The 20,918-nt window shown below is 36.5% G+C and overlaps 2 protein-coding genes across 2 annotated transcripts in view; one reads left to right on the forward strand and one right to left on the reverse strand.

Annotated features, from left to right (window-relative positions):
- Positions 1–20,918, forward strand: part of LOC134803752 (acidic fibroblast growth factor intracellular-binding protein) — a 104,367-nt gene that overhangs the window by 78,677 nt on the left and 4,772 nt on the right. The gene's annotated exons all lie outside the window — the stretch shown is intronic.
- Positions 1–20,918, reverse strand: part of LOC134803793 (TBC1 domain family member 4-like) — an 87,328-nt gene that overhangs the window by 64,422 nt on the left and 1,988 nt on the right. Inside the window, exons 2-3 of the mRNA XM_063776628.1 lie at positions 20,732–20,820; positions 18,275–18,380 (exon numbers count right to left, since the gene is read on the reverse strand). Of these exons, the coding sequence (XP_063632698.1) occupies positions 18,275–18,380; positions 20,732–20,820 (195 nt within the window). The remainder of the gene's footprint in view (positions 1–18,274; positions 18,381–20,731; positions 20,821–20,918) is intronic.

Below are 20,918 nucleotides of genomic sequence, written 5' to 3' on the forward strand. Positions count from 1 at the left end.
CGCAATTCATTTAACATAATATACGAGCACAAAGTAAAACATGATATACAAAAGTAAAAATAGCAACCTAAACGTAAAGACTAATTTAACACATGCATGAACCCTAATAGCTATTTACGACAGTACGGTTACCATCAGTTTGTCACTGACATAAACGCCGTCGAGAACGTAATTTACTTTCTATACATCCCGTTTGCACTAATATGGGAGTGCGAGCGAGATGTATAGAAAGTAAATTACGTTCTCGACGGCGTTTATGTCAGTGACAAACTGATGGTAACCGTACAGGCGTTCCCCTCTGTCGAAAATAGGCGGCCAATGGTCAACCATATGTATGGACTGACGTTTATCTGACATGACGTACCTATACATTTGATGTGCCCCTCCCCCGCAAAAAACGGCAGACTATTTTGTACCGAAAATTTTAGACATGGCGTCTCCGTTGGTTATATCCTCTAAGGGAAAAACGAGTAGGTGTAATCTACTTTCAATGTGATTTTTTTCATGGCATTTGACTTTGTAGAAACGTGTAACAATTCAATTAAAAACTACAATTCTCTTAAGATTTCGTTTTTATATGTTCAATCAAGGAATAACTGAGCGATCAGTCAGGAAAATGATACCAAATATCAACCACTCGTGAACTCGAATCAAAAAGAATTTGATACTTCAATGTCGTGGCGTCATATTAATTGCGGTATCAATTAGCCTGATTCATTTATGTAATCGTTAATGGCTTTAGGATTTCACATGTTATTTGTACCAATAAGTTTTTAGGAACGTATAGTATAGTATTTTTCAAACTCGTACCGCTGCGCTGACAGATGTCATCTCAATGAAATTGCGCGAGATTTGGCGATTTTAGTTTATTTATAAATTACTAGCGACCCGCTCCGGTTTCGCACGGGTTGACAAATTCAAATTATACACCTAAATCTTTCTCAAGAATAACTCTATTGATAAATGAAAACCGCATGAAAATCCGTTCAGTAGTTTTGAGTTTATCGCGAATATACCTACAAACACACAAACATATACAGACGCGGCGGGGGACCTTTGTGCTTCTAATGAGGGTTTCCGCGATCGAGTTTTTCACTAGATGACAATGACAGCACCGTGGCGAGAGGTCTAGCTGTCATAATCCACCAATCATATTTAATTACACAAACGGGTCTACCGCGATCTAATTTCATGGTAGACCCGTTTGTGTAATTAAATATGTGTGCAAAACGCGAGAGTTTAAAGTTCCACCAATCATGTTTAACCATGTTTTTTTTATTGGTGGATTTTGACAGCGGCTGTCAATAAGACCTCTCGTCACGGTGCTGCCATCTAGTGAAAGTCTCGATCGCGGAAACCCTCATTGGCAGCCCTAGGAAAATCATGTGGTTAGTGTTAACTCCAGTCTATTATTTGTTAGCGTGCAGTTGCATTATGCATTCATGATTGTTTTACCCAAGGTCTGTTTGAGTATCAAACACACCTTTTTAAATACGTATTAAGGTATAGGAGTCAGATACAATAGTCGTATATATCAATGCCCTTACCGGATTCGAACCCGGGACCTCCTGCTTCGTAGGCAGGGTCCTCTATTACGAACTAGGTTAGGAGACCATTGAAATGGCTTATGTCTTCAACAGTCTACCGCGAATAATTATTCCCCTCCTTAAACCTTCCTCAAGAATACCACGTGACGTGACGTGACGTATGTGACGTTCCACGGGAAAAGGTACTTTATGGCGGCTGGCGCTTACGTCGCATAGCACCGCATTAGTATTGGAGCGGCGTCAATAATAGCGTAAGCGCCAACCGCCATAAGGTATCTTTTACCGTGGGATTTCACATATTGATCTTGGGTGACTAAAAATCCGCATGTAAATCCGTTCAGTAGTTTTTGAGTTTATCGCGAACGTACAGACATACAGCAGACGCGACGGGGGACTTTGTTAAGATGTAGGTATATATATAGTATAGATATATGTATTGTACTCGTAGTGTCACTTCGTAAAAAACAACGAGTTGCACTCCGGGAGCGCCGGCAGAAGTGAAAACTCAATGACATTGTAACAGGTTTTCGATCAGGTCACGTGTCCGTCTTACGAAGCGTTTTACGTCTTACGCTGTCGCGAGTTTAACATTTTTTCCCCATCACAAAAAGTGCACAGGCCCGCTAAAGAAGTTTTCACTTCAAAAACACAAATAAAAATATTTAATACTAATAATTTGATCTGTTCCCTAATCAAATTAACCTAAACTAGGTAGGTATTTGATAGTATACACAAATATCCTGTCTGGGTCTGACTCTGACGTCGCTTTTACTGATAAAAACACAATTAATGCCCAATTTAGAAACCCATTACTGTGCGATATCAATGGTATTGGATTACTGTTTATCGTACAGGCACCAATTAGTGACCAATCCTTTGAGAGAATAGTGGTAGACCGCTTCTCCATACAAGGAGCATTCCATGAAATTGTCTACCGTTTGTCCCGTACAAACGCGAATTTTCTGAAGATTTGCAGGTATAAGAGTTTCCTTTTCTATCACAAATGGTCAAAAATATGCACAGAAAAATAATCGCCTGCTTTAAATGCCGAAAAAAAAGTCGCAACACAGGAAATAAAATGTGTTCGTACGGGACAGCCCGTGGAATGCTCCACAAACGTAGTCCCCATTCATCCCCGTCTCCATCCTACCTATTCAACGAAACAATATAAAAAATATTGTTTGTCGTACAATCAGTTTTTTAAATAAATATCACACTCACATAATAACACAGTTAATTGAGCCACAAAAAGTGTGAATTTAACATTCAAATGGAATAAAATAAGCAAGTTTAACAAATTAAATAAACAAGTTTAAAACCTTCGACGTAGGTATTTCTTGATATGGAAATATCAGGAAAATAATTAAAATACTTATAGCAATTTATGTTAGGAATAATTTAAATATGGCATAGGTAGTTCAGGTTTTGAAGTGATTTGGAATTACCTGAATACAACTTAGCATTACACGTTTTTAGGGTTCCGTACCCAAAGGGTAAAAACGGGACCCTATTACTAAGACTCCGCTGTCCGTCTGTCTGTCCGTCTGTCTGTCACTAGGCTGTATCTCATGAACCGTGATAGCTAGACAGTTGAAATTTTCACAGATGATGTATTTTTGTTGCCGCTATAACAACAAATACTAAAAAGTACGGAGAGTCGACTCGCACTTGACCGATTTTTTTACAAGGGGGCAAAGTTGTTTTTAAATTCCACGTCGTAATAAGCAGTGATCGTACATTTTCCAGCATTTTTGGTGCAGCAGAGTGGTGTTAACGGAATTGGTATAGATAATTTCAACTGAAATGGTAAATTAAGATTAATTTTAACGTAATTAACGCTAATTAATCATTAGGTTCGAAATTATTCATACCGATTCCGTTAACACCACTCCGCTGCACCAAATCGATTCGCGTGGTCTTAACGGAATTGGTATAGATAATTTCAACTGAAATGGTAAATTAAGGTTAATATCAACGTAATAAACGCTAATTAATCATTAGGGTTGAAATTATTTATACCAATTCCGTTAACAACACTTCGCTGCATCAAAAATGCTGGAAAATGTACGATCACTGGTAATAAGTAGGTAGAACCTTTACGAGCTGGTGTGCTAAAAATATTTTTACAGTGCATATTCTACATATGGTGCTACTTTACCGCCCTAGTGCGGTAATTAGCACAATATGTGCCTTTGTCGAAAATTTAAAGGGCCGTATGTACTGTAAAACGTTGTACAATACATGTGCGAAAAGGTAATTCGAATTTCCTACGTTTCGCACTTGTATCGTAGTGTATACTACATTACGCGCATAGCGCCTAAAATAAAGACCAAGTTAATTTAAGTTTGTACCTATGTATGGATGATTTTAGAAATTAGCCGTAATTTTTAAATAATCTTTGTTTACAAACTTGTCAAGAGGGGTCATCCATTAATTACATCACACGTTTAGGGGGGGTCACAAACATTGTGATGTCACTCTAACTTATTTAATATATAACAAGTTTATGGAACGATAATAATTTTTTATGTTTTATTTTCTTTCCTTATTAATTTTGGGTTATAAAATTACTAATATTATTTTTTTTTAAACATTTTGATAAAATATTAAAAATAGGTGCATTGTGACCAAGTGTGACAAAGTGGGGGAGGGGTTAAAAAAACCTAGAAATTCGTGTGATGTAATTAATGGATGACCCCAGATTGTAATGCAAACTTTTATTATTTTTATTAGGAAGTTAAATAAAGTTATTAAATGGTAAAAAAATACACACAAAAACTGTGTTATTGATGTTAATCTAAAAAAAAATGTTAAAAAACACGCACAAATCAAATACCATGTGCTTAATGTTGATAGCCGACGTGTCAGAGTGAGAGCCGAATAGTGGCTTCTCTTTCGGATTCATGGTTTATCTGTGGAGCAAACATTTTTTTACTACAAATTAAAAGTAAATAATTGTAATTTAAAGAGGAAAAGGTAAGTTTTTACTTAGAGCTCTGCTTAGAGTTAATAATTAAATTAATTGTTTTATAAAAACTAAAAAGTAAAATAAAAAAAATTACTTCTAAAAATGCTCAATTTTATTTTCAAATAAACCTATTGATTTCCTTTTTTTCTTTTAAAGCTAAATTAAAATACCTGTGGTAGACCATGTCGGTCTCGCATCGGTCTATTCAGCCACCAAAAAAGGATTTTCTCTGGTGTTATACCATAAATCGTCTGCTATAGACGAAAAAGCCTATGATGATGATGATATGAAAATAACAATTCAGAACATGATATCCGTGAACCCGGGCACGCTACGCCGTGTTACGACAACGAAACGCTTTCTCTCTATCACTCTTACATATTAGTGCGATAGAGACATATAGCGTTCCGTTTTGTTTTCTGCAAACGATTGTCATCTAGGCTAGACCATTGACGTATTATATCTAAGGACTGGCCTTACGCGCACTAAATGTGGTACTAGGTCAGCGGTGACACTCACGAATTCGAGCCAATCGTGCAGTCTGACGCAACTAGTTGCCACCAATCGCGCGCGTGATGCAAACTCATCAACCAATCGCGCGCGTGATGCGAACTCATCAACCAATCGCGCGCGTGATGCGAACTCATCAATCAATCGTGTTGTAGCGGTGTCACACCGCTGTACTGTCCCCATTCATGCCCCATTCTATTGCCCGTAAGGCCAGTCCTTAGATATAGGTATACCTACGTCAATGGGCTAGACCCTCTGAACTCACGGCGCCTTAAACTTGTTGTTTTGTTTCCAAGTTGACTGTAGGTATTTACCTATCTTCTTAAGCTAATGTATTTAAATAATTTGAACAATATGCTATTATGTCATCACTTAAACACACGCTTTACATAATCTGCCCACTGAACAGGAAATTACATAGGTGTATTATTTTGACATGTTTTCGCTAAAATCATAATGTCGTTGTTGTTAAAGTACAGTCAAGTTCACAAGTACAGTTGAGTTCAGAAATGTCAAAAGAGTCTATCATCTTCCTAGCAGGGGTGACATCGTCACTGCGTGACAAAACCCCTTTAAAAAAATAGATAAAAAAAAATCTTTCGAGCATTGCCCGTCTTTTTGTCATGTGAACCTGAGGTCCGCTCTCCAACTAATCACAAGAATTAGAGTAGGCACTAGTTTTACGAAAGCGATTGCCAGCTGACCATTCAGAGGGGAAACTACGGCTTATTGGGATTAGTTCCGATTTACATGACTTTTATCTTTCACATAAAAGCGATGGGAAATACTAATGAATAATGTCATCGGAATTTTCATAAAACCTAAAAAAAAGAATGAAAATCATGAAATAAAACTATTGAAACGGATTATATCGCGAATATAATCCGTTTCAATAGTTTTATTTCATGAGTAGGTAACTATCGCGGTAACCGAAGACAATATTATATGTGAAAATCTCCACTGAAAATGCTTTCCGGGTTTTTTTTCTAACATAAACATTTTTTTCATACGGTATAAAAATATTAGTATATGTTTTTCTCAAGGTTTGCATTACTTTAAGAACAAGGAAGAGACACGCCAAACATTATTTATATTTTCGGTAACTCTCAGAATCACTTTGGCAAAAGATCAAAATTGAACAATGGCACTAAAGGGCCCTTGAAAAGTGATGGAAAACATATAGGTAGGTACATATAATATATATAAGCATAATATAACTGACACGTAACATATATTGTTATGAATAATATCGTCAGGATCAAAAGTAGCAGATAAATCAGGGAACTGTCAAAAAAAAATCATATAAATTCAAAATTTTTCGGAGCAAAAGTATTCTGAATTAAAGTGTCATTCTATGGAACTTGCTGACTATGTAAACAAACCGCCATACTGAAATCATCATTCAGTGACAGTTTCAATATGGCGGTTTGTTTACATTGTTAGCAAGTTCTATAGAAAGACACTTTAGTATAAGTGGAAACTGTTTTGGCTTATGTCTTACTCTGTAGGTATGTCTTTGACCTTATTGTTTTTTTATTTGTTGTATGTTTCCAAAATAAATAAATAAAACCGGCCAAGTGCGAGTCGGACTCGCGCACGAAGGGTCCCATACGATTACGCAAAAAACGGCAGAAAAATCAACGTTTGTTGTATGGGACCCCACTTTTAAATATTTATTTTATTCTGTTTTTTGTATTTTTTTGTTATAGCGGCAACAGGAATACATCACCTGTGCAAATTTCAACTGTCTAGCTATCACGGTTCATGAGATACAGCCTGGTGACAGACATACAGACAGGCGGACAATGGAGTCTTAGTAATAGGTTCCCGTTTTTACCCCTTGGGTACGGAACCCTAAAAATAACCGCGGATCATGCGGTGGCATGAACCCCTAGAGTGTCAATTTCATTCGATGTACATCGAGTACCTAACGTATGTTTTGTTTGGGATAGTGAGTTTCCGAAAACGTCCCGCTTGGCGCGCTGTTGAAAATCCCATACAAATATAGACATAACGCAAACGCGAACGCTCGTCATGCTATCGAATGAAATTTACACGAGGGGTTATGATTGGCGGTGCGGTGAGTGCTACGATGATTAATGAACTATAATGAACTTAGTCGAAACCACAGAATAAATAATAGTACTAGGTACAGAAGACTCACTCTCTAACAAAACGCGTCTGTTACGATCAGGACAGATATGGCCGCTAGGTGGCGACAGCGCCACGCGTGGCATATGGCTAGCCACCAAAATTGGTGTGGAACGGATGTACTTGTAGCTACCTGTTGCAAAGCGACGAAATCGCGGAGTGAGCCACGCCTGTCGAAACTAGTATTTACATAATGCGTGCGTCCAAAAGTCCAAATGTCAGTCAACAAAATACGAGTAGGTACAGTAGTTTTCTAAATAGGCGAGCTGCCAAAAGCACGAATCAGGTTAACGTCTTTAGCAAGGTCATGATCGTTTGTCAAAAATATTCATTGATTGTATTGTATGTGCTGACTGCAGCACATACATACATAATGACAAACACATGCTTACAACGAACGTAACAGTTTAATTCTTTTCACATAACGCACCAAAGTTTGCAGTTTTCTTCCATATAAAAGTTATCATACATTGTGACAAATATTTGTACTAATAATATTTCCTATCAAAGTGCCATAAAGTGAAGATATATTTGACCACAACTGTACAAAGTCTTACCCCCTTATCGTGGATTAGGATGTAATGGATGTATCAGGTCCTTTTTGACAACACGACAATTTTTTCCTACAATCTGGTTCTGTATGTATTCTATTCGGGTCTCTATTGTTTCCCAACAAGTTTTAAGTCATAATGTATTGTTCGTCCGCATTTTCGTTAGTCACAATAAAATTTAGTTCTCAGGAACGCGTAACTTTTCAGGATTGCCATAAAACAAACCTAACCTAACCTATCGATAGGATAACCTTACGAAAATCCTGAAAAGTTAACGGTTTCAGAATTATGACTAATGATAATCTGACAATCATTACATTATGACTTTCAATAATTATGTCAAACAAAGGGATCCGATTCTATTCGGTATAATGTATTTATATTACAATGTCTAGTAAGGAAAACTATTACCAAACATAGATTATTTAAATGTTCATGTCAAATTATATGTTATTTTAAAATGAGAGCGTAACTTCCATTGTATGGAAGCGGCTAGGTTCGTGTCTCTTAAGAATGTCTGCTATCAACAAGCCATAAAAGCGAATTAATTGACAAGTTGTTTATCAAAACCGGTTGAGTAATTAGGTAGTTAACTGGTTACATCACTACGGTACCACTACCTTGGAGCATCGACATAAACACCATTATTGTTTTCACCACACCAGCTGGTAAAGGCTATCTTGATTGTTCAATAACTGATAAGAAAGTTGCATTTTATCCACATGTGAGGCAAAGTAAACAAATGCAAATTTTGAGTTGTTTTCATGTGAAACATGTCGAGCGTTTTTCGACTTAAAATACGTGAATGACCCGTTTTTAATATATTTAATATGTTTTCTGGTAGTATTGACTTTTAAGTTAAATGATTTTGAATGATAAATATTTAACAACATTCATTTTGAACCAATTTGCTTTGATTTTGTTTGATATTTTACAGTTAGTATTTTCCTTGTGTTGGTGTGGTGAACAATTTTGTGTTTCATTCGGTGGTAAAATTTGTTTACAACACCCTTGCCCCCTTGTAAAACAAATAAACCTATTGCCTGTTCCAATTATAGCCCGTCACATAAGTAGGTAGTCTGGTACTCTGAATAAAGATATTGTATTGTATTGTAAAATAAACTCGCGTGGAACTGTACTCTCTATCTTTAGGTATTTAAATAAAAGTAAACAAAATCTACCCTCAAATGACTCCTTAAGCCAGTTGAGGGTAGACGAAAACATTACATGATCAAATAATGTAGATCAAAGTCAAGTCGTTCAGTGACAGATCCAGAGGGTTTTGTATTTAGTTGGTTAACCAATAAATGTTATAACTACCCGAAAATGTACAAATTGTTTGTTTATTTTTATTTAAATACCTAAAGGTACAGACTATAGATATTAGATTTGTGTAAGATTGTCCCCGTAAAATACATGTAGCGTCCGACATTAAAGGTCCCTTTTTATAGTTTTTCGTAAATAACTTTTTTCACCCCCACCCTCCGGTACTTTTAATATATTGTTTAATATACACCAATATCTGGGAGACAATATATATCGGAAAATATATAAAAACTCATAAATGCGCGTTTTCCCAAAGATAAGACCTATTAGCTAGATCGATTTTTCGGCCCGAAAACCCCTATATAGCAAATTTCATCGAAATCGTTACAGCCGTTTCTATAAATAAATATACCACGTGTCCCAAAATTCAACGATAAGCTTGCACCAGAAGATGGACCTGCTCATGACTACTCGAGAAAAAAAAAGAAAAAAAATACATCTCAATTTATTATGGAATTACAAAAAAACCGGGCAAGTGCGAGTCGGACTCGCGCACGAAGGGTTCCGTACCATAATGCAAAAAAAAAAACGAAAAAAAAAACGGTCACCCATCCAAGTACTGACCACTCCCGACGTTGCTTAACTTTGGTCAAAAATCACCTTTGGTGTATGGGAGCCCCATTTAAATCTTTATTTTATTCTATTTTTAGTATTTGTTGTTATAGCGGCAACAGAAATACATCATCTGTGAAAATTTCAACTGTCTAGCTATCACGGTTCGTGAGATACAGCCTGGTGACAGACGGACGGACGGACGGACGGACGGACGGACGGACGGACGGACGGACAGCGAAGTCTTAGTAATAGGGTCCCGTTTTACCCTTTGGGTACGGAACCCTAAAAAATGAAAATCGACACCCCTAGTGGTATTTTTAACGACCATGTCTACAATTTTTCAATTATTTATTTTTTTCAATTTTTTTTTTATTATGTTTTCTCGAGTAGTCATGAGCAGGTCCATCTTCTGGTGCCAGCTTATCGTTGAATTTTGGGACACGTTGTACATATGTCGCAGTCGGATCGTATAATCCGCCATATTACATTACGGCTAGCCGTTTTCAAAAACAGGGGCGTTTTGAAATGCGGCGGTTTAACGATTAGCCGGATTGAATGCGGCTGAATGAGAATCCGCCGGAATGTATTCGGCGCCATACGTTCTTCAACACGGCTAGCCGTAATGTAATACAGCGAGTCATTAGCCGCCGCTTTGACAGTTTTTACTCGTAGTTCCCATTTTTAACACCCGTGGCGCTGCCTGACAAACGCTGGGGTGTCCATCAAATCTGGAGTTCGTCGGACTGTTTCTTTTCAAAAAACATTTCTTTCGCAACTTAACTAGACGGAGCCCCGCTTCGCGTGGCTCCTATTTTTGAGCGGTTTGCCCTTCGGGCATCTGAAGCTACCTAACGAACCTAACCTACCTACCTATTGATTTAGTGAGACGTCCGTGAAAACATTACACTTTGGGGAAAAAAGCGTAGGTAGGTAAGTAGGTTAGGTTCGTTAGGTAGCTTCAGATGCCCGAAGGGCAAACCGCCCAGAAATAGGAGCCCCGCTTGCGGGGCTCCGTCTATTTAAGTTGTGAAGGAAATGTTTTGGAAAAGAAACACATGTAGTGCGGTGGGACCATGGTAAAAATAAATTAAATTGCAAACATTGTCAAACTCCGGTTACGTAGGCGACCGAAAGAACTGGTCACTCTACAATCTAAAATAGTAGTACGATGCGGCTAAACGTTGGCCGCCTTATTGAAGAACGTATCGCAATGACAATCCGGCTAATCGTCGAACCGCCGCATTTCAAAACGCCCCTGTTTTTGATAACGGCTAGCCGTAATGTAATACGGCGGATTATACGATCTGACTACGACATATACAAGAATTGCTCGTTTAAAGGTGTAAGATTCTCTACACGCAGTATTTCCCCCGATTGGCAATTTTTGGTTTTCGTTTGGTGAGCAAAACGTATAAAGGTATTATTTTCCGCTGACCTCTGAGCTAGGTCAAATCCGTGGAATATTTACGTTATTATGATATAACATGAACAAACATAGGTATGTATGTTACTTTGCAAGGCCATAAGATTGTAGGATACATTTCTACATACATACACTTTACACTCACGGTTTTATACCGTAAATACGTACAAACGAATTTAAATAAGACCAGCTGTTATTCAGAATAAGAAATAGTCATTTGTTTTTTGGATTAAGTTAAATTTTAAAATTTGATCCTTTAAATAATATGTGTCTCAAATATAAAAACTCATAGAGTCCGTCTAATCTAACTTTGCACAGAGTTTTAAGTGTCATAGTGTGTGCCACTATCACCGTAATATATTCTTAGGAACTTGACATTTATAGTGTCACTAACACACTCCGTTACTAGTTCACTACGAAGTCTGAGCAGAGTTAGCTCGGGTTGCGTCTAAATATGTCGCCTTCAAGGTTTTGTTAGAACTTAAAAAAAAAAGTAATCTATGAGTTCGCTAAAAAATAAAATTGCGCATTTATAAGGTTTAAGGTGCATTTTAGACCTATGTTCGTGAATTTTTTCTATCAAGCGAAAGTCAAAAAATCAGGTTTAATTTTCAAACCGATGAAGTTACGAGAGAAAGGTCTCAAATTTGCTAATTAAATTTTTGGCAACCGTAGACTGATCTAAAAGAGCACTACGATTTTTCAAAATAAATAATACTTTAATTTAATAAAAATCTCAGACGCCATTTTGAAGTTCAACCGGAAAAACTTGTCTGTTAATAGGTATAAAGGTCACGAAACTGTGATTTTGAAAACAACAACAAAACAATTATGACGTAACTTGTAAATCATTTTGATGTTCAATGTCCGTATTGGAGAACATAGCCAATTATGATTTATTTGTTTACTTTTCATAAGCCGTATAAATGAACAATATCGGATTGTTATTTATCTGTCAATATAGACCGACCCTTATAAATGTAATTGTGTTTAACCCTTTATACGGTATGCTTAGATATTATATTAATATGACCAACCTATAGCATAATTTTGTTTTGTCTCGAAAGAGGCGATGGGGCTTGAATCGTGTATTTTTTTAATCTAGACCGTTAAAGAATAAAGTGTAAAATATGGGTATATTAAAATTTTTTTTCGCATTAACAAGTTGGCAGCTCCTGTAATTAGACGAAAACCAGCACAATGACCCTACAACACGTCCGACATCGACACACTGAATGTCATTTGAAGACTTCCCGGGCGTTGTTTCGATGGTGCGTCGAAAATAACGCGCAGTTTGATAGCGTGGTTTTGTTCCCTAAGGACAACGTGATGGGGAAGCAACTGCCTATTAACTAAGTGTAGTGCAGTAGTTACTTAGTGAGTGAACAATATAATAACAAATCGCATTTGTCATGTCATAAGTGAGTGATGCTTGGTAGTGACAGAGCCTACAAAGAATAATATTTGTTCCTGAGTTATGGATCTTATGTATGTGTACAAGTATTTATATATAGTTGTACGTTATTAATATCGTCGTCTAGTACCCATAACTGTAATATTTTATTTCAATAAATAAATAAATATCAATAACACAAGCCTTATTGAGCCTACTGTGAGACTAGGTCAATTTGTGTAAAATTGTCTTATAATATTTATTTTATAAGTACGTTCATACGTCAGAGTTATATTTGGTAACGACACCCATATTTACGCAATAAAATAAAATAAGTTTGACCTTCGGTTGAAAACAATACGACCACACTGTCTATACAAATTATGTTTAAATACATTGTTTTGGCAGTTAAACTATGAACCTAAAATACAAATCTTGGCGCGTTTCGTTCTACGTCAACACAACAGAGCGTGCGTTTTGGCGCGAAATAAAAAAAAATACGCAAATTACCTACCAAATAGGTAGATCGAATTAAAAATAAGTGATAGTTGATTTTTCAGTTTCGAGATTTTCGTAAAAAGGTTACCTATTTTGTGACGATTAAAAATAATTTAATGCTTGCTGAAAAGGAAAATACTTACGCGGTAAAATTGTACTATTAATCCTTCACACCATCACTACTACATTCACAATAAAAACGATTTGATTCGCTCAAAACTCTTAAAACTAACACATTTGATAACAAAAACAACTTCGTACACAGCTTATGTATTTTATAAATACGAAAATATGTAAATTTAATACGCGTATAGTCACACTAAAAAAACATACTGAAACTGTTCCATAAGTGGAAATATATTAAGTCCATTTCACAAGCCGCCAGTATTAGGACGACTCCGAGCCAGAATTCTAAATTTGAAATTTGCGAGGCCGTTCGAAACACGGCCGTCTGGTGCCCTAGCGGATAACACACTGAATTCAACATGGCGTCTTGGCACTGTTTCTCAGTCAATTAATCACTTATTAAATTAATTTACACTCACTGTTGTAAGTATGTTGTTATTTTTGTTTGGAAAATGTTGAAACTGTAACAAGAGTTTAACAATTATGAGTTGTTTGTTACTAAAATTAAACAGGGGATTTTACGAAGTTTTTTTAAACTTTTTTTTATTTGCAGCGGACTTTCAAAATAGCGCTACAGTTTATTTTTTATTTCACTTGATTTCACTATTTTCAAGAAATAACTGTCACTTTTTAGGAAGGTTAATTAAAATTTCGATTTTGATTTTATTTACTAGCAAAATAATATAATGTATCACCAGTAACGCTGGTCATTTTGCACTAATCAAAGTCATACCGAACACTATTTAAAGCCAAGGATTTGATATTGTAGATCGACACTGCATAATCAATATTTATAATTATAGTACAGGTTTTTGAATGTCAATGTCTATTAATAAGCGTGGAATTATTATTTTGATCGTTGATGTGCAGACTGATCATGTTGAGATAGGTCAATGATTTAGTACCTAGTTCATTTTATTTTAGTAGTTTGCGTTTGTTTTAAACATTTTCTTTCATGCGTATTATAGGTAGTAGATTTTTCAGGAGTTTTTTTTGTCGAGCAGCCAGCGGAAAGTTATGGGACACATTAGCTATCTGACAGTCATTATCTATCAAATAATATAGGGTAATTGCGTCAGTTTACCGTCCAGTGTCGGTTTCCGCCCACTTGACGGATTAGCAGAATACATTTCATTTTTAATTTGCTACTTGCCAAATATAATCTTTATGTAGAAAGATAAATTGTTTAGATATTAAGGATTGCAATAAGTCCAAATTGTGCAGCAGTGAAGGTTTATATTCAAATTTCGTCAAGTGGACGAAAACTAGAGCCGGACGAAAACTAGCACAATCACCCTCTATACAGGTTAACCTACTTAGGAAACAGAGCTTCTGATTTATTTTTAAGAATTCCATTTGTATAAGTTTGTTCATGAAATAAATATAATTATTTGTATCTCCGTTTTAAAATCTTTCGAGACCGGTCATTTGTAAGGCGTGCGTGGGGATGGGGATATAGATCCAACACATAAAGGCCGTTTGGAGTGATTTTATGTCATGTAGAACGAATTTTATTATTATTATTATTTGTAAAATATAAAAATGCTACAAGTGTAGTTCAAATTGTTATTCAATTGAATTTTAATTAATGATTAATTGTAAAAGTTTTAATTGTAATTCAATTTTAAGTTGTACAATTTATCTTTTAATTTAATAAAAAAAAACGATTAAGTTAAAAAAAAGTTTAGAGCTCCACTCCACCGTGCACTTCACTGCGCCAACGTATTGCAAGTTTCTGCAAATTTATTAAGTTTTTTTTTATATAGGAGGCAAACGCGCAGACCAATCGCTCAATGGTAAGCAAATACCGTCGCCCATGGGTGTCCATCACCAGATATCCTCAAAATTAATATTTTACGGTCTAAGCCGTAAAAATCTCGTACAGCGTACGAACCACTACCGACTACCAACGCGTACTACCAACAGTAGGTATGCAACATTTAATCCGTCGAACGCCCAATCATGCAACAACAACAATTTTGACCCATATTGCTCTGTAGTAACACACGTCTGATACTGAGTCGCTACGACCCAAATTGAGTTAGTATCACACGTGTGATACTAGGGCGCTCCACGGGTTAATTTCGTTCGTTAATCACACCGTGTAAACACGCCTAAGTGAATCATCCAAACTGGCATAGCTTATTCTAGCGGTGCTCATACTACTTTTCGTCAACCCTCTCACCCGCTGGCAGTGAGCGGACGCCCAAATAGAGTCGGACCAAGCTAACCCTGTGCTTGAAGACCGACCGACCGACCGACTAAACAAGCGACAAAATGAGGAAACGCCTGATAAACGTCAAATTTTTGTGAAACTTTGCAAATTGACACAATGCAATGCAACTAGGTACTTATAATTTTGTCAGCCAAGTTTCCTTATTTATAATGTTCAATATTTTTGTATCGAATAAACTAGGTATTTATCCTTAGTCTTCATCACTCTACATAAGTATATTTCAACGGTCTGCACCGTAAAATACTTAATACTTATTAAGTATACTTACCTGTACTAATTATTTACACTCTGTAACTCATCTTCGATAAGGGTAAAATCATAAAGGTAAAATTAATTCCCAAAGTATTTTTAAAATATTCTTTATTTGTTTTTCTTGGAACGATCAAGACTGTATTTACCCAATTTCAAATTCAAAACATATTCAAAAGTGCAATATATTAGGTGAATAAACTTGCATACAATGGGTATGCACTGCGGGTTAGTGACACTACTGGACAAAAATAAACTGCACCGTTGAGACTCAGATGTGCGTAAATTTGGTAACTACCTAACTTCATATTATAACTTCACGATAGATTATGCCACAGAGAACGCGTAGCGTAGTGTACCTAAAGTATGACTCACGCTAGACCGGGCCGTGCTCGGGCCGAAAGGCGTCCGACATGTCATTTTCTATGACGGCTGATCGGTGATCACGTGGTGCTTTCCATGGGAAACGAAGCGCCGGAAGCTCCGTCCCCGGCCCGGTTTCGCTGGAGTCATCCTTAATATATCTTACTACAGAGAAAGCGCTGTTTCATCTAATCTGTGGTCTATGATAAAATCGGTGATCAATTAAACATATGGTGTGACGCACACGGTGATAGATCATCTACAAACAACTCAAATGCATAACTTGAGTGATAACAAAATGTAACAATGTATACAAAATTAATGAACAAAATAACATATACAAAACATACTTCTCTTTTCAATTTTGTTTTTAATTATGTGGAATAGATAAGTAGGTATAGTGCGACATAAAATAGTAGAAATTAAATAAAATGGACCTAAAAAATGTCCATACTAAATTATCACCATGGAATCATGGATTTTACGTCAAAAATGTGACAGTTATTACGTAAGAAGTAGCGCCCTCAACAATTTTCTACAATTTCTTGTCGGATAGGTATAAGTTAAGTCATAGACAATTGGGTCTGAAGTAAATATTTTTCTAGTAATCTAGATCAGATATTTTAATTTAAAAAAATATTTTTTTTGCAAATATTGAAATAATAATACTATTGACACGGTTCACGGTTTTTTACCTTTATACCTACCTTTTTACCGTTATATTATCTATATTACCTTTATATCTCCGTTTTAACGAAATTAGGGATTATACGAGGTTTACGCCATTATTGTTTCTTCCTATTCGCGATTCTGCACAAAATAAATTCCACACAGCTGAGTTTGATCACATGCGCTATACCTTGAAAAATATACCTACCCTGTACAAAATACATGCCCAATCTTGCCACGAGCTCTCGGGTAATTGGAAATTTTCACAAAATTGTGTCGCCAAAAAAGAGGCCAAGTCTCTCGACCTAATTAGTTATGCATATCATCAGAACAGAACCTACTTACGTCGAAAACGATGGCTATTTCATTAGTGTGTATCTTTAGGTATTTAAATAAAAGTAAACAAACAGTTTGTACATTTTCGGGTAGTTATAACATTTTATTGGTTAACCGAACAATTACAAAACCGCCTGGATCAGTCACTGAACGACCTGACTCTAACCTACATCATTTGATCGTGTAATGTTTTCATCTACCCTCAACTGGCTTAATGAGCCATTTGAGGGTAGATTTGCTTATTACTTACTTACTTACTTTACTTTTATTTAAATACCTAAAGGTACAGAGTATATATAGGTAAATGCAGAGATGATTAATAAGGAGTGTTAGCCGCGTGTTAAGGGGCCCACAGATTACCAGTCCGCCGGACGATATCAGCCTGTCAGTTGTTCGGAGCTGTCAAATTTTGCGTTTAACACATTCAGTGCCGAAAACCCGACTATCGGGTAGTTTATGATTTCGTTCTCAGGCCGGACGACCCGATAGTCGGGCTCGTGGTACTACTGCTTTATATGACGAAATTGTTATGGCCTGGCGCGGATGTCTTGTTTGGCTGGGTGGCAATGAATGTGTTAACTGACAGGCTGATATCGTCCGGCGAACTGGTAATCAGTGGGCCCCTCTACTGAAAATATATTGCTGTATATAAAATAACTTTAGATGGAGTTGTTTCCTATGGTTTGTACTAAACCTTACCTAAAACATATCCCAAGAATTAGCGAAATTAGCGCAGATACTGGTTTTTACGAAAAACACATCGTCTCACACCACCTTCTCGAATATTAAATTAAACAAAATGTAAATATATGCCGGTTTTTCCTTATACCTACCGAAGAATTCTCAGGCCTGGGACATTGCCTGTCTTCTTTGAAAAGGTAGCAATGCAGTCTTCCTCATTGCAGAGTACCTACAAATATATACTCTGGCACACCCACCTCGTCAGTATAAAAAGGCGACAAATTAAAAAAATGTAGGCGCAAAGAGTTGACTTTCCATGGAAAAAATGAATTTCGCGCCTCTACTGAAAAAGTACGTGTCATCCCTAGCCAGCAAATCTTTCCACCAAAGTCAAAGGGGACCCTAGCGACATCTACCGTAAGAATGTTACACTTCTTAAGCGGCCACCGGAGTTCCAAGTCATATTGGAAATTCACCAGTTACAATGTGCTACCGGTACTAATTTTAATTTTTAACAAGCAGAAACGTGGAAAAAATACTATCTTGGGTGAGACTTGAAGCATAAAATCTTGAACTCACGGCCTCAGGATGGTTCCAGAGGCCGTGAATTCAAGTATAGTGTCTGAGTATAGAACAATTTCCTGAGGAATCCTCAGGACTTGGATCTGGCTTGCCATGATGGTAAGACTTACCTCTTGGACACTGTTCGCTTTGAAGAGGTAGCAGTGCAGCAGTGCCTCCTTCTCATTGAGGAGTAGGTAGAACAGCTCATCAGGTCTGCCTGGTACTTGGCTCGCCCTGCCAAAGTTTTAAGTACAGTAAAATATAGCCAAGTCTTTTATTTAAACTAAAATAAAAGGTGCCTGAACGGAAAATTCCGGTGCTTATTTAATGGCAAAAAATATTATTAAGCAAGTAAGTACCTGGCGGTTTTTTTTAGTATAAATATGGGCTATCTCTTCCAGACAACTTTGTAGTAGGTATTATAATATTTAAAATTTTGAACGATAACGCGATCACTAAATAAAAATGACATAGGAAGGTACTAATTAATATACAAAAAAAACATAGTAAGTATGTAATAACTAAAAAATAACTATATTAATGTACCTACTATATATGCAAATTGATGTATGTATAAAGTAATCGTTAAGTATATATTAACAAGAATAGGAGGAGGTAAATGGATGCAAACAGCAAAAGAAAGAAACAAATGGAAAGCTATGGAGGAGGCCTACGTCAAAGGACGAGTTGAAGTCTGAGGTTAGTTGGTACATAGTATATATTAATTCGTATGCAAATATGCATTTTTGAAAACGAATTATGTGTTTGCGGCAATTGCGATTGAAACTTTCGGTCCTTGGTCGTCAGACACCAAAAAACTGGTCAAGTGCGAGTCGGACTCGCGTTTCAAGGGTTCCGTACATCACTCAATTTTTAACAATTTTTTTTGTACGTGAAACGTAACGTGAGTGAAACGTCTTGAAAAACCCGAATGGGTCAGATCAAAGACCAGATGTAACATGAAGTGTTACGGCGCGGTGGCTTATATCTCTGCAACTATGTAAAGTAGCTTGGATAGGAAGATTACATGCCGAACAATAGTACAAGTGTCCAAATGCGAAGACGAAGACTGAAGGCCGAGCTCCGCGTAGAGCTGAAAGTTCGGAGCGTCCCACTGTGGGCTGAATTCGGCTCTCATTGACATAGAAACCGAAGTTGTTATTTTTATGTTTTTTTGATTGAAATAGATTTTGGCTAGCATTGTTATTGGTAACCTATTAATTATAGACGATTAGGAATGAAAATTGTCGAGTTACGACTTTTTGCAAAAAAAAATGCATGGAGCAGGAACAAGAAATCATTATTACCTACCGCAAAATTATTTGTAATTTTATACTACGAATTATTTGTAATTTTTTGGCATCCTATCCCCGTCACGGGTGCGTTTTTTTTTTTAAATCATTAATTGTTTCTATGGAAAAAGCACAAAAACCAAAGTCAACATTTTAAGATTATTTTGATTGAAATGGGTTTTGCCCAGTGTGTTTATGCTAAGTTATAAGTTTCAGGCGATTTGAGTTGAAAATAGTAGAGTTATGATTATATTTCCAAAAAAAATCTATGGAGCCGGAACAAAAAATCAAAATATCTCAAGAACCGCAACAACTCTAAAAGTACCATTGCAGCTGTGTGCCAGATACAGCCTAGTCGCATTTTTTGTTTTCAGTCCGACTCACGCTTGAACCTAATAAAGGCACGCCTCATCGGGACGCTTCGGGACTTCGGTCTTATTCGGCTAGCGGCCTAGGACCTTCGCAATAGCTGTATACACCGCGTTTCACTTAAACCATTGCGGCCGTGTCCCTAAAAAAGACTAACCGCATTTTTGTCTTAAAGCCGACTCACGCTTGACTCTGGATTTCTAATAGGTTTTCCTGTCATCTTTAGGTAAAGAACTATTTTGTGTATTTTTTTCAAAATTGTAGTCCCAGTAGTTTCGGAGATAGAGGGGGGGATTGTCATTTTTTATCTATTTTCTTGAATAACTTCTAAACTTTTTATTCTAAATATATAAAAAAAATATATTTGAGATTCTCACAATGAGCCCTTTCGTTTGATATGTAACACGATATAGTTTGCAAAACTTTGTTTTTTAATTTTCTCATTTACCCCCCAAAAGTAGTCCCTATATTTAAAATTAATTTGTTGACGTGACATGTCCGTCTTTGGGTCATAGATTTATATATGTGTACCAAATTTCAACTTAATTGGTCCAGTAGTTTCGGAGCAAATAGGCTGTGACAGACGGACGGACAGACAGACGCACGAGTGATCCTATAAGGGTTCCGTTTTTTCCTTTTGAGGTACGGACCCGTAAAAACTAATAAAAGAAATTTCCACTAAAACTACTCTGGGTGTCTGGCGACCTACGAGTTGGCGTATTTTTTGCACAAAAACTCAGGCTCACTGTGCAGAGAGGGAACGCGACCAGTGTCCTGGGAACAATGCCTCAGGCTAATTTAGGTTTAGACTTATGATCATAATTTAATATTATTAATGTTCTATTGTAAATTTTATTAATTAATTCATATACCAACTAACTTCGATAATAAAGGCGAAACAATTAGGTAAGTATAAACTAGTACCTGATGATATCCACCAGTCTGTGAACGATGACTGGCTCAAAGTTCTCGTTGTAAGCCTTAAGGCAGCCATCTTCTATAGTTATGCTGAGCTATAATAAAAAAAAATACATTCAATCTGGATAATTCCGTAATAGGGTTTATTCCGTCCACGAGCGTATATTTCTTTGATTTTCAATCGTAGGAAATA

The sequence above is a fragment of the Cydia splendana genome, chromosome 27 (genome assembly GCF_910591565.1).
Source record: "Cydia splendana chromosome 27, ilCydSple1.2, whole genome shotgun sequence".
Lineage (NCBI taxonomy): Eukaryota > Metazoa > Arthropoda > Insecta > Lepidoptera > Tortricidae > Cydia > Cydia splendana.